Genomic DNA, 15,208 nt, shown 5'->3' with positions numbered 1-15,208 from the left:
GTTAATCACTCCTGCGACAGGAGGCTAATGCAAGAAGCAGTATTTAGCTATGCTACAAACAACGGTGTAATAAGTCTGATTGGTACTTTGGCAGATCTGACATGACCTTCGCCAAATTTTGTCCCACCCAACTCAAATCGAATTGAAGAAAATGACAAAATAATATTTTAAAAAATTCTCCACAGAAAAGACCAACAACATTCTTTCTCTGCCAGTTATTATTAAAAGCATCACAAAAACTATAAATAATAGAAGAAAATGATGAAAACAGTAAACAGGGGTTTTAGTGCTTAACAATCTGTGTTGTTTTATGTTTTTGAATCATAGCTCATCATCCAAGATCACCACAAGATTGTTATTAGACAGTGAACTGGTGACTGTTTATTGATGGTGCAGTGCTCCCACTGAAAATCAGCTACAACATAAATGTATATGTTGAATATCAAAATATTCTGTCCTGTTATTTATGGATATATTTTAAAAATCCAGCTGAGCTGCTGTGGGGAATCTTTGGTCTGCTACGCTGTAAAAACAATTTCACTGCTTTGACTTTAAGCAACCTGGCTGCCTTAACATTTTTGTTAATATCAAATAGTAAGCTAACAAAACAATAACCTGTCTTACATTCTGTTAACTTATTGTGTGAAGTTTAATAGAACAAATTTTTTTCAGGCAGCCTGGTTCCTAAAGCAAGTTAAAAGACCAAATAATTTGACAGTGTTAACAGATATAGTAGTGCTATTCTGTTAAAGCTAGATTTAAAGAAATATTTTACCCAACAATGCAAATGTTACCAATAATGAATGACAGCTTGTAAAGTCTATTTCATTATGAAATTAACCTTATAATGAAGTGTTACTCTTTAAGGACTTTCCATCAGTCTTTCAAAATTTCTGCATAATTAAGTAACTGTAATGTAGACTAAGTTATTCAGAGTGGTTTGATATGAAATGTGCTGTTATAGAGAAACCAAGTCAGATTTTTTCCCAGTGGTGGTGACAGAAACCAGACATTTGCTTAATGCCATTAAAACACAGAAACCTCACAGAAAGTTGTTACATGAAATGATGCTGCCTTATGTCTGAGAGTTTTAAGATGTGTTTTTGGTCTAAACTGTATTTCTAAAAGCTCTGGGAAAGTGGTGAAATAGTAATAAATTGAGAAAATACTAATTTCTTTGGGCAATATTTCACCCTACAACTCCCTCCATGTTTATCTCCACCATTCATGTGTGTCTTAAGACATCAAGCTGCATATATGTGACCATTTCATGTAATAGCTTTCTGTGAGGTAGGATTTAGAGACATTAACTCTTGAGATGTCTGGTTCCTAAAACCACCACTGTGAAAATTCTCTAGAACAGAGCATCTCTCAACAAACCACTCTGAATGACTTTGCTTACATTTTAACCATTTAATTATGATATATTTTGGAAAAGTCAATGGAATTTCTCTTTAAGGTTATGCTTTGCTATGTTACCCAAGTGCTGACAGATATGCAAGATGAGCATTGATCATATGGGAGATGGCAGTAGGTCTGCTTATGTAGACTGGAACAGTAAAGATACTTAACGGATATTTAATTTGAGAAAGCTGAATTCATACCAAGCCTGTACAACACGATGTGCTTTCTGAATCGTTTCTGCATCCCTTTTCAACTGAACTGTATCAAGATAGAACTCTTGACCTTACCATTTCAACCATGTTGGCCAAACTTCTGATTTATTCAATGTAATTGCATTTATGATATTAAATAAAAACATAACCAACACTGATAGCTAGATTCTGGCTGATTTGTGTAGAATTATGCACATGTCGAAGGGCCAAAGGATGTATGCAGTCTATTTTTGAGCTGTCATGACTGGACATTGGAGCACTGGAATGCAATTTACAATCCACTCTCAAACGTTTTGGGGGAAGTCCAAAAAACAGTGCTGTTTGAAGTCCTTAGATTACATGCATATAATAAGAGGAGCGAGGGAAAATAATCTATCCATGATGTAGAAGGAAGAGTCCAGTTTTTAGAGCTTTAAACGTCATGCGTCTGTTTATCGATTTTTGATTTCAAATGCTCTTTGTATGCCAGAATGTCCCCATTCCATTTTGTGATGGTCTGCTTCTCACACACCCAGATCTCCTTAGCCACCTGAAATAAAATGCAATCTAGTTACATTCAGCATTTTTAATATCTGGACAATCATTCCATCGCTAAATGCTGAAAGCTTTGAAGATTCTATCCACAAAAGTAATCCATACCTGCTGGATAAGTCTGAAGTCGTGACTGACCAGCATCATCCCTCCCTCAAACTCATTGATGGCATCAGCCAGTGCATCGATTGTCTCGATATCCAGGTGATTAGTCGGCTCATCCAGAAACAGCATGTGGGGGTTCTGCCAGGCCAGCCAGGCAAAGCAAACACGGCACTTCTGACCATCTGAGAGGTTCCTAATGGGACTCACCTGGAGGAGAAGTGTTGTATCATATTACATTTTATTTGTTTTTGTTACAGCTTTACATTGCTGAAAACTAATTACAATCAAGGGCTTCAAAGGGAAATCACCACATGGGGTTTTTTTTGGGCATAATTCAGTTGTTATGATGTAAAGAAAGTTTTTCTTTGGTTCATTGTATCGAAACTTACTGACTCTAATTTCTTTACAATGGTGGTGATAAGAACCAGTGGTCATGGCATCAACAGCAAATATAGTCATTTAATTTACTGTCCAAAACCACCAGTGAACCTGTTACTCCTGTGAGTTTTATATGTAATGCTGGTAATGATAAAAGAGGGATAAATCTGAAACAAGTTATGTTTTCTTTGAGAACTACTTTGCCTAAAACACTCTGCATGTACCCGTCTGCCATGAATGTATTTAAAAAAAAAACATCATTCACGCTAAAACTTTATTTCTAAACTTTCAGAAAACAATTTTTCAGGCATCAGAAAGCATACACACACACACACACACACACACACACACATATATATATATAGAGAGAGAGAGAGAGAGAGAGAGAGATAGAGATAGATAGATAGATAGATAGATAGATAGATAGATAGATAGATAGATAGATAGATACTAAGTTAGCACTGTGCAAAGTGCATGGCTAAATGATTATACACTTGCCCACTTTCCTCAAACCACATCAGGTAATCTCATATAGATTTGTTTAGATTTGTTTATATGTTTTCTGGAACTTAATGAGAGGTCTGTAAAACAGTGGGCAAAAGTATCTCACTTAGCCAACACAATAGCAACTGCCAGCTGGAAGCCTGAATTATATCTGTGAAAAACGTGTAAATTAGAATTTTGGCCGAACTATTGCTTTAACACTCACGACACCTAAACTGATTTAACAGTGGCAAACATAATAATTAATCATCTCGAATTCACTCACACACCTGTTGTTTGCCCGTAAGGCCATAGCGTCCGATAATCTTTCTCATTTCTTCTTTCTCTTTGATCTCTGGGTAGCATTTCATCATATACTCAAGAGGCGACAGATCTAATTCCAGCTGTTCTGTCAGATGCTGCAGGACACAAACAATAGAAAACTTAATGACTCAGAAGTCAGAACATTTCAAGAAAACAATATTAGCGGAAACGTAGATATTACATTAAAGTCTTTGTGGAATATCTCAGCAAGCATTTCACAAACATATAAAATCTCAGTTATAAAAACACTCAGTGGTTTATTATATGGCTCACCTGGTGATACCTGCCAATCTTCACATGTGAATGCTTTCTGATCATACCGTCAGTTGGGAGGAGCTAGGAAAAAAGAGAAAGAAAAAGAACAAAAAGCCGAAAGAATGTAGGTTTAAGTATATTATATACACATGACAATCAACGTGAAGTAAATAAAACTGCCTAAATAACATTTATTTATTAATGAAATAATGTCACCCCTAACTGACCTCTCCCATCAGCAACTTCAGTAGTGTGGACTTCCCAGCTCCATTGGGCCCCACTAGAGCCACTCGTGTGTCCAGGTCAATGCCAAACTCCAAGTTCTTATAAATATATGGCTTTCACAAAAAAACAATGTAATGTAAGTTAGTTGTTATTACATGCGTGTATATACAAATAATGTATATACACGCATGCATGCACATAATAGCACTGTAAAAATATTAGCACCATGAAATATACAAACATATCAGGACTATAGCTCTGTGTACAGAAGCATATCAGTAGCAAAATTCAAATGAAAATGTAATATGTAAAATGGCAATGTATTTGCATGTTTGCACTTACATTTACCATGGAAAATGAACTACATATTTATGCTTAATATGATTATGTAATAATTGTGTCATTTTAATTTTCCTACTGATATACTTCTATAAATGTGTATCATAGTGGTTTATTGGACTGCTTTGTAATCATAAGTTATATGTTTAAAAAAAAATCTGAGTCGGTTAGTTAGCTGACAATTTTGTGCTGGGCTTCATACATACCGTGTCCTCAGAATATCTGAAACAAACATTCTGCACCATGATGACAGGAGGGGGGATGTTCCCACAGGGAGGAAAATAAAACGACAGAGTCTGGAAAAGGGAAGAACAGAAGCTCTGGATTAAAAAAAAAAAAAGCAATCTTATGACAAAAATACACAGAAAAAGCTATGAGTGTACTTAATCCACATGTGTATATCATTCCTACATCAATAAAATAAACAGTACTGTGCAAAAGTCAAACAGCTCCTTCACATGTAAAAGGAGATATATTTCAAGTTTATAAAAGAGGCCTTGTCTTACATTGGAGAACTAGATGGCCAAACATCCAGTTTTTTCCAATTCTTTTTCTAATGTGACAAAATAAACAGCACTGATCAAGACTTTCTGCCCTGACTTCAATGTAGTTACACAAAAAAAATGCTTAAGGCATCTATGGCAAAGTAATTTATCAAACATCGCTCTGTTTCAACATCACATATTGGGTAATGGCTACTGGTACACAAGATACGTGACAAGAAGTTCCACCATGACTAGAGTGAGTGACTGTCTGAATTTGTGCGTGCTAGACCTTATCGCTGACTACACGGGAAGTCAAGCCTGAGGCCACCATCTTCTGCAGCGTCTTCTCTTTGCTCTGAGCCTGGCGGGCAAGCTTAGCTGAACCGTGACCAAATCGAGCAATATAGTTCTATATGGAGAAAGAGAGACACAGAAAAAAGTTCATTTCACTGTTTAATAAAGAATGTGAGAATTATTGTTTGACATACTGGTCGCAATTAAAGTAAATATACTCCCGAAAACATAAATAAGAGATGAAATAGTATTATAAAGGGAAAGACACAATTGAAGGGATCCACTTAAAAATGCATTATAGGCCACTTTCAAAAATTGGTTTCGTCATATATGTTGTTTGGAGAAGGCTCACAGCTCATCCTACTAATCAGCTAATTTACAAGCCCTTCCTGAGCTGAAGTGGGTGTGCTAGATCAGGACCAGAATGTACACCAGGACCAGAGTCCTGTGATTTAGAGCAGGGGAGGCAAACTGCAGTCCTAGAGGGCCAGAGTTCAGCAACTCTCCTATTTAACACATTCAACTCGGCTAGGTAGAGTAGATGTGTTTAGAGCATTTGGGAAAATCACCAAACTGCTGGACACCAGCTTTCCAGGACCACAGTTCACCACCCCTGATTTAGAGTAAGACAGAGAAGACCACTATCAGAAAATCTTAAAGGAACAGAATGATCGGATCTTTTTTTACATTCACAGAGCACTATGAGGCAGTTCCAAGCATGTCCACCGGGTTGCAGTGTTTTACCTTCATGTGTGCTATCTGGTCCTGCTCCCAGTTGTAGCGTTTCATCTGGTTCTCCTCAAGCTCCTCCCTTGTCTTCACATACTGGTCATAATTACCCTTCAATCAAAAACAGACCCATCTGTCAGTGCACAGTAGACAGAAGAAGGCACAGTCCTTTCACTTTCTTTTTGTTACTTTAGTTTTAGGCAAAATGAATAGCGACAATCAAGCTGTTCCTATTTGAAATCACTGCACTTAATGATACAGTGCCCAACCTAGTGTGCTCTCCGAAATGATTAACAGAGAGCAGAGTATATAATGACTGCAGTCTTGTGACCTGAAATGATAATATAATATTGTTTGAAGAGTGCCCTGCGATGGACTGGCGACCTGTCCAGGGTGTATCCTGCCTTCCGTCCAATGACAGCTGGCATGGGCTCCAGCACCCCACCGCGACCCAGAAGGATAAGCGGTTGGAAGATGTATATATGTATGTATGTTTGAAGAGCAAAAAGCAGGACACAGGAAGCACAGGCTCTTTTAGGACTTTAATGTTGAGGGACACTGAGTGACATTGTTTCTCCAGACAGCACTAGTAAGTTAATACACTTGGAAATGCAAAATAATAAGGTTCTGGCTTCAAAGTTTCAGATTAGATTCACAGAAGCATCATGTTTCAGTCCTTCTAAACATAGACAAGAAGCCAGAAGAAAGTAAAAGAGAAATGATAAGATAATCCTACTGACTGAGGGGTGCTATTCTTGTGGAGACAAAAAATTAACACTGTGCAACAGAACTTTTCAACTACTTTTTTAACTTGTGGTAGTAAAACAGCTGTAAATGGTACTACTGCAAAGAGCACTATCCTCTCCTTCTCCAGGAGATCTTCTGCAGTGCAGAGTATCTCCAACACATATTAATCATATATGCAGCTCTAGTGTTGGGGGTAGGTTCTTCCTAAACATATTATTAAAATAATGGGATTCATTTCCTTGGATGACCAACAGTTCTCTTTGTGGCATATTCTGTAGCCTACATGCTGTAACATTTTTATGTAAACCGTTTCTATTTGTCAGTTTTTTTCAGTTTTCAGATTTGTTTTTTCAGGCCAAGAATTTTAATTCTGAAGCATCACTAATTCAGTTAATTAAATGCAGATACACTGTAAAAAATGATGCAAGGTTTTAGCTTAAAAAAGTAAGTAACCTGGTTGCCTTAAAATTTTGAGTTCATTGAACTTCTAATAGTAAGTTAACAGAACAATAATATGTGTTTTACATTCAAGTTCAAAGGAGAAGCTGAGCAGGTTAGTAGACCTTCAAGAGCGGTGTCTATATTCACTAGGGGTGGACATTATGCTGGCATTTATCGTTACAATCAATTACAAAAAAAACATTAACAAAATGATTCATTACAAAGATAATTAGTCCTGTTTAATTAGTATTACTGCAACACAACTAAATTCTATGAAATGTTGAAAGATGAGATCCCTGTTAAAGACCATTGTATTCATGTTTTTGATAGTATTTTTAAAAGTGGCACTTTTCTTACTGTTACTTTACAACCTCAGAAAAAAAATAATACTGCATTATAATAAGTGTTGAAGTATCATGATGTTATATGTTTGCCATATCCTCCACCCCTCATTCACCTTCTACAAGTGCATGTGAAATTACTCACAGTGTAGTATTTGAGTTTCCTGTGGTGCAGATGGATGATGTTGGTGCAAACGCCGTTCAAGAAGTCTTGGGAGTGCGAGATGAGTACAAGAATTCGCTTGAACCTAGCACGGAGGAAAAGGGCCATTAGAATAAAACACTGACAACAATGTTAACATACAGGCTACTGGCATTCAACCTTGAAGAAATGGCTCAACACAAATGTACACAATTTTTCCTTATCCCAAATGTAGCCAATCAGTGTCCAATTTCATAGATAACATTGCTGGGCCCCTAAAAACTTTTTTTTAAAATGGACCCCTCACCTCCACCTCAAAAAATACAGACTGAGATTTCCGCTCGCTCAGCAGGTAAGATTTAGCGAAACATCCTGGGCTGCTATTTACTTTTAAATGCGGCAGTAAAATCAATCCTTTTTTAGGATCGTAGGTGACACATATTGGATTCCTGTTAAAGTGCTCCCATTATTTCTTAGGCACCTGTACTTTTTATGTTTAAATGGCCACATGGAAAGCGTGACAAATGGCAAAGACTGTTCTCTGTGCTGGCACCCAGGTGGTGGAACGAACTTCCACTGGCTGTCCGTACAGCAGAGTCTCTCGCTGTCTTTAAACGCAGACTGAAGACACATCTGTTTATACAGCACTTAAATGAGCACTGAATTAAGTATTGATTGTAATGTACTGTACAGCACTTACATATTGTATTGTATTGCACTGTTCTGTGTTTAACTCTGTTCCTTTTTCTCTAGGTGTCAATGACTTTCTGATTCTAGCAGTATCTGAGCTCAGGACTGGCTTTCTCTCTAACCTATCGGTAACTAGCGAAGATACTTTCTCTGGATAGACAAAGCACTTTTTGTAAGTCACTCTGGATAAGAGCGTCTGCTAAATGATGTAAATGTAAATGTAAATGTAAATGTAAATGCAAAGCTTACGAATACTAAATCAAGAACCAATGTACTGAACAAATACTCAAATCATTCAAAAGAGAGTTTTTAATTTAGAGATGTAGTGAGTGGCAGAAATGCAGCACATACGATTTCAGCTCTTCTTCCAGCCACACACAGGCATCCAGGTCAAGGTGGTTGGTGGGCTCATCCAGCAGCAACATGAAGGGCTTAATAAACAGAGCTCTAAGAGTGTGGAGAACACAAAAAGACAAGGAGTGGGAAAGAAAAAGCAAAAGAGATAGAAGTAAATACCAGATACAAACTATGATAAATATGTGTGTTTAGGTGTTTTTAAAAGAGATAAATAAATGTCTTTTTCTTTCTCTCATACTTTTCCAAATCAATCACACACAATTTTTTCCCAAATTTTGATGATGTTTTACCTGGCCAGCGAGACGCGCATTCTCCAGCCACCACTGAAGTCTTTTAGCTTTTTGCGCTGCATGGCTGGAGTGAAGCCCAAACCGAACAGAATCCGCGAGGCTCGAACTTCAGCTTTGTCTGCGTCCAGTTCCTCCAAACGCTCATAAATCTCCATCAGTTTCTCACACTCTGCTACAGGAAGGAGAGGAGCACAGGATTCAATTTGTTTATTAGGTTTATTTTTTTCCATACTCTGCTGTAAACAACAACCCTAATTCCAAAAAAGTTGTGACGCTGTGTAAAATGTAAATAAATGTAAATAAAAACAGAACGCAATGATCAGCAAATCTCATAGACCCATATTTTATTTACAGTAGAACACAGAACACAGATCAGATGTTGAAAGTGAGTTTCATTTCATGAAAAATATTAACTTGTTTTGGCAGCAACGCATCTCAAAAAAGTTGGGACAGGGCCATGTCTACTATTGTGTAGCATCCCCTCTTCTTTTAACAACAGACTGTAAACCTCAGGGAAGTGAGGAGACCAATTGCTGAATTTTGGGACAGGAATGTTGTCCCATTCTTGTCTTGTAGGATTCTAGCTGCTCAACAGTCCTGGGTATTCTTTGCTGGATTTTTTTTTCGTTTCCTGATGCTTCAAATGCTCTTCCTCTGCAAAGCCATGCTGTATTGATGGATGCAGTATGTGGTTTAGCATTGTCTTGCTGAAATATACAAGGCCTTCCCTGAAAGAGACGCTGTCTGGATGGGAGCATATGTTGTTCTAAAACCTCTGTATACTGTTCAACATTGATAGAGCCTTTCCAGATGTGTAAGCTGCCCAAGCCATAGGCACTAATGCAACCCCAGACCATCAGAGATGCAGGCTTTTAAACTGTGCGCTGATAACAAGCTGGATGGTCCTTCTCCTCTTGAGTCCACAGGACATGGCATCTGTGGTTTCCAGAAAGAATTTAAAATTTTGATTCATCTGACTACAGAAGTTTTCCATTTTGCCTCAGTCCATTTCCTCAGTCCAGAAGACGGCAGTGTTCCAGCACTTTAACTTGCATTTCTGGATTGCACGGCGAACTGTGTTCAAGACAATTATTTCTGGAAGTGTTCCTGAGCCCATGCAATGATTTCCAGTACAGAACCATGCATGTCTTCAATGCAGTGCCGCCTGAGGGCCCGAAGATCACGAGCATCCAATATTGACCGTCGGCTTTGTCCTTTGCGTACAGGGATTTCTCCAGGTTCTCTGAATCTTTTGATGATATTATGTACTGTAGATGGTGGGATATCCAGAGTCTTCGCAATTTTAAGTTGAGGAACATTTTTCTGAAATTGTTTTTTGCAGACTGGTGAACCTCTACCGATCTTTGCTTCTGAGAGACTCTGCCTCTCTAAAATACTCTTTTTATACCCAGTCATGTGAGTTAGGTGCAAATTTCTCCTCCAGCTGTGTTTTTTATTAGTAACACTTACTTTTCCAGCCTTTTGTTGCCCCTGTCCCAACTTTTTTGAGATATGTTGCTGCCATCAAGTTCTAAATGAGTTAATATTTTTCATGAAATGGTAAAATGTCTCACTTTCAATGCAAATCATTGCATTATGGTTTTATTTAAATTTATTTATTTCCACAGGGTCCAAACTTTTTTGGAAATATCAGCAAATCTGCATGACCTAGAAGCAATTTGAGCGGGTTGAGAGAAGTTTTTGGGGATGCATTTTTACAGAATAAATATGGGGCCATCCAAATGACTACTCAGTTCTAGTATTTGTTAGCGACATTAGCCTCATAGCTTCAGTTTTATACTAAAAAAGCAAAATCTGGACTCCCAATATGCCTTGGTTGATTGACTACACTGTGTTCTGTGATATGTTCTGTGGATATGATGAACCATAAAAACACTCTGGTTACATATCACTATAGCACTTTGTTAATTTTTTCTATTTGCAGCCAAAAATTGCATCTTATTTTGTTCCAGTTTTGACCAAATCTGATTGAATGTGTAACTCACAGTCCTCGTGGGCTAGTCTCTCTGCTTCCTTCTCCAGTTCGATCCTCTTCTCGTCAACCTCCATGACACACTGCAATGCTGTCTTCTCACTGGGAGCCATCTCACGTGTCAGATGATAGATGTCTATGTGCTCTGGGATGGGAACCTCTCGATGGGCAATAGCAGACAGGAGCATGGATTTTCCTGCCAAAATTGTCATAAAGAGACTGATAAATGTTGTCCATAGCTATCAAACTGCTGTCAATCCCTTTAGCTCAAAAGTCTATTGTTTTAAGCATCAGGTTGTCAGGAGCACAATACATCATAAAGATCTTTATTACCTAATTTACAGTAGCCTTATTGAGGCAGCAGGGTCTGTTAGTATTTTCAGCCTAATCTCTATTTGTAGTGTGTGGTCAATTACCATGGACAATAATTCCAGTAAGTTTCTCTGTACTTTTCCATGAAGAAAGATAAGTGAATCAAAATGTGCGCACGAATGTATGAAAAACACTGGCCTGGTGCTGAATTCCATCAGCAAAAAATTATATGAGACATTTATTTTTGTAGAACACATTCATGAATCCTTCACTCAAAGGCCTTTGTACATTAAAGGACTCATATCCTACTTTTTCTTGCATTTTATTTCCACTTATGACATTTGTGTGGGTTTATGTACCAACAATAGTCATAATTCATTTTACAATCTTCTAAGGCTGTTTAATTCTAAAATTTAAAAGGCTTTTGTTACTAGGTTTTTAAGACTGATACAGGTAAATGAGCTCTGTTTTGACAGGCTGCCCTGTATTGTGCCTCTTTTAATGGGGCTAAATTGCTGTATAGACTGAATAGGAGGATATAGGTAAATTAGTTTCACAGAAACAAGGAATTCAAAACTGACTGTTTTTGCAGCACAATGTTTACATATTATTTCAAACTCCTTTATTCCAGAGCAAGAGAAATTCAGTTTTCCATGATATGGGCCCTTTAAGCTGTAAATCTGTATTATTTATATAAACTTTATTTATAATTTATGAAACTATTGTCTGTGGTAACTGATGGTATGACACAGTTGTGGCTGACAGAGATTTGGTAGTAAAATGGAAAATTCTTTTAACATACTCAGACTATGGCGCTTGCAAATTTTATCTAGTTTCAGTATCTACTACAACAGTATAAGGCACAGTGGCTGCCATACCTGTGCCATTGAGGCCAATAAGACCGTAGCGTCTGCCCGAGTTTAACTCCAGGCTTGTGTCACTCAGCAGCTCCTGGCCATGGAACGTAAGTGAAAGACTGCTGATGTGAACATCTGTACTGTTTGGGTGGGATGCCAAGACGCCTGTGACTGCTCGAGCTTCCATCTTACGCAACTCAAACTCATCCAGCTCTTTAGCCAAGGCAGTAACATCTGCAGAGAGTGCAACAAGAAGAGGGATGGATAAGAGAGAAAAGAACAAACAGATGCAAACAGTAGTACCCTGTAAAACATCCACAAAATGGTTCAACTGCATGGCAGAGATAGTAAATAGTAAGTATCACTGAACCATTATGATCAATTCCAGAGCCCAGAATTGGAGGTATATCTGGAGAATTTCTTTTTGAAGGATAAAGATTTTGCATTCCAAGAAGGGCTGGACCAGGAGAGGGATCTTCTTTGGATCCTACTCCTTATTTGGTACTTGATATAAATATATCATTTGGCGTTTCTGTTATTTTTTCCACCCCCTGTAGCTTAGAATAACAACGTCTCCAAGGTGTATGAATAGCCCACTAACTTCCAGTCATCTTGCATGCGATAAGAAATGAGAGTACACAGCAAAATCATTAACATTACCTTTTTAGGGAGAAAACTCATCTCAAGTGTAGTTACTGTGTAGTTACACTATTAAGTTTTGCATTAATGAAGCTGCTGTGTCTTTCACTGTTAGTATTTTTATCCGAGTTTGAGTAGATGAACAAAACACACCTTCGTTTGCTTCCCCATTTGGAACCACTCCGTTTTCCTCTGGTTGCTCTGCCTCCACGCTCAGCTCCTCATGCTTTTTGACACGCTGACGAGCTTTGGCTGCCTCCTTCTTCTTTGCGGCCTTCTTCTTAGCAAGGTCTGAGGGCATGGCCACAGAGCACAGCAACCTAGGGGAAGGGCTACACAGTATACTGTGTGTTAACCGTTATCATTATAACTGCAAAGGTCACAGTAATTGTCGTAATTTTAGCAGTGGTCTGCATTCTTACATACAAATACAATACTCAGCAAAATGAGCAGGATCTCAGATATTCCTGTTGCTCTACTGTTAACAGAGGAAAGCTTGCTTATCATTTAGCAAACTGAAACTTTGCCAAGATGTGGCAATAAACCAGGGGTGAAAATACTGGATCAAATCGTACCAGTCCTTCCACAAAGGTTCATTAGCACAGTCAACAGTTCAAGTTTACACTGATATGAATTGTTAAAAAAATAAATAAACTATGAGGCAACCACATATGTGGGCAAAAAAAAAAGAATCATGGTCTTTGAAATTTGTAACACGTACTCTGAAGGACTAAATGAAAATGTGAAATGAAAAAAGTGCAGCTTTGAATTTACTTGATTCAAATGTGTACATCAGTTCCACATGAATAAAACGCATATCAGTACCATTCTTGCCAAACGTAAGTAAAATAAATGACAGTAATTGTGTTGATTTTACCTATTTCATTTGTGTGGGACCACATTTGAATCAAGTAAATTCAAAGCAATAATTTTAATTGTTGTATAATGTTTTTTTATGTACAATAATAACAAAATGTAGATTTAAACATTACAGACTATTTTGAAATTTGATTCAATATTTCATGATTGTGTTGAACAAGAAGTGAATACACTGATAAATAATGTACTGTAATTATCTATACATTCATTTGTAATCTGCCTTGAGATTTTAAAATATGCTGCTACTTTTAAAATATGATGAATTCTGGATAACTTTATTAAAAATGATCAGTGATGTACAGCCTTTTCAGTCATTTTACAATCTTCTACAGCTCCTCAAAAATGATCTTATTCTTATGCACAACTTCCTAGTGTCCTAATAATTATGTAAAACCTGTCAAATTGTATGGACTAGTTTATTAGCATCACCTTATACGCCAATCTGCAGCCACACTGGATTTCATAGTGAAAACACTGATTCCAAACTTTCCAAACTGTCTGTTTTATAACAGTTTAACAGCTCGCTGATACTGACGAAAGGAATGTGTTAGCTGTCAGTTGTCATCTTCAAGTTTATTTCTGTATTAACAGAGGTAATTTAGGACGGAGGGAAACCCTTGAGCAGAGCAGTTTGTACGGAGAGAGGCTTCTCTGTGGCGCAGCAGTCTGACATGTAGGTTACCGTGAGCAGCCTGAAACGGGCCTACTGCAGCTACACTTACACTCAACACGGGCAGCTAACGGTCTTAGCCACCACTCATTAACTACAGCAGCTCGTTTTACCCTTTGTGGAGACATGACACCGACCCTTATGGGTCGTTTTATAACATTTATTTCTAGAAAATCTGTCTGAAACAATAAGTTACTGCAGAATGTAAGTTATTTAGCCAGCTATCTGCGGCATGTCTGTACCGGCGCTTTGGCTAACCGGCCGACATGCTAACGTTAGCTTAGCTAACCGGCCTACGGATATTAGGACTTTATTACGAAGAACAGTGAATTTAGTTTTCAAACAACACTACAGACAAGACGGGGTTAGAGTCACAGCTAAGTTAACGTGCATAAAATAAGATTATAAACAGAAAACCCAGTATGTTTTCTTACCCCCTCACACTATTACCATCAGCAGCGGCAGCATGTGAGAACCAGCTGACAGCAGAGACAGCAGAGAGAGAGAGAGAGAGAGAAATACAAAAAGAGACTAACGCGGACACGTGAAGCGTGAAACACTTAAGCTAGTGCTGTCAACTGGTGAGTTTATAAAGTAAGTCATAAGCATAGAGACCCGGCTCTACTTACCTTGTTGAGCGATAACTGATGTGAGTGACAGTTTATAAAGCTGTTACAGAGACCCAGCTCTACTTTCCTTAATTGACTCTGAATGTGGTAGTCCGCGCCCGTGTTAAAGAACCCGGCTCTATTCTCCTTACTTGGCCACTGTTGGAGCCCCGCGTTTGGGTCTGGGCAGAGAGAATAGAGACCACGCCCACCCATGGGCGGGACCGATTCCTCCATGCGACAGCCACGCAACTGTAATGCTGCTGAACTAAATCACAATAATACAACACCAGTCTGTCAGGTTTATTCAGTCACTTTATCCTGTCACTTAAAGAGGTACTCCACCGATTTTCCCAAATTTCTGCGTAATAAATGTTTAACATGTGAGCAAAGTCATTCAGAGTGGTTTGATTTGAGATGCTCTGTTATAGAGAAACTTAAAGAGTCAGAAATGTTCACAGTGGTGGTGATAGGAACC

At 38.1% G+C, this 15,208-nt stretch overlaps 1 protein-coding gene across 2 annotated transcripts; it reads right to left on the bottom strand.

The window, feature by feature from the left end:
- Positions 1–201: 201 nt before the first annotated feature.
- Positions 202–14,922, bottom strand: abcf2b (ATP-binding cassette, sub-family F (GCN20), member 2b). Of its 2 annotated transcripts, XM_036596139.1 has the most exons (16): positions 14,752–14,921; positions 14,557–14,601; positions 12,727–12,905; positions 11,956–12,168; positions 10,779–10,961; positions 8,773–8,944; positions 8,477–8,572; positions 7,439–7,541; positions 5,780–5,875; positions 5,031–5,150; positions 4,463–4,552; positions 3,920–4,030; positions 3,711–3,773; positions 3,404–3,532; positions 2,256–2,459; positions 202–2,145 (listed from the first exon to the last, which is right to left on the bottom strand). In XM_036596139.1, exons 3-16 carry the CDS (start codon positions 12,872–12,874, stop codon positions 2,029–2,031), a joined length of 1,845 nt encoding a protein of 614 aa, XP_036452032.1. In that variant the 5' UTR covers positions 12,875–12,905; positions 14,557–14,601; positions 14,752–14,921; the 3' UTR covers positions 202–2,028. The 2 variants fall into 2 exon arrangements, with proteins under 2 accessions (XP_036452032.1, XP_036452031.1); XM_036596138.1 differs by lacking the exon at positions 14,557–14,601 and having other exon boundaries at positions 14,752–14,922.
- Between the last annotated feature and the right edge of the window lie 286 nt (positions 14,923–15,208).

This window comes from Colossoma macropomum, unplaced genomic scaffold, assembly GCF_904425465.1.
Source record: "Colossoma macropomum unplaced genomic scaffold, Colossoma_macropomum, whole genome shotgun sequence".
NCBI lineage: Eukaryota > Metazoa > Chordata > Actinopteri > Characiformes > Serrasalmidae > Colossoma > Colossoma macropomum.
Note: the sequence above shows the minus strand (reverse complement) of the source record. Positions and strands in the feature narration are given on the sequence as shown.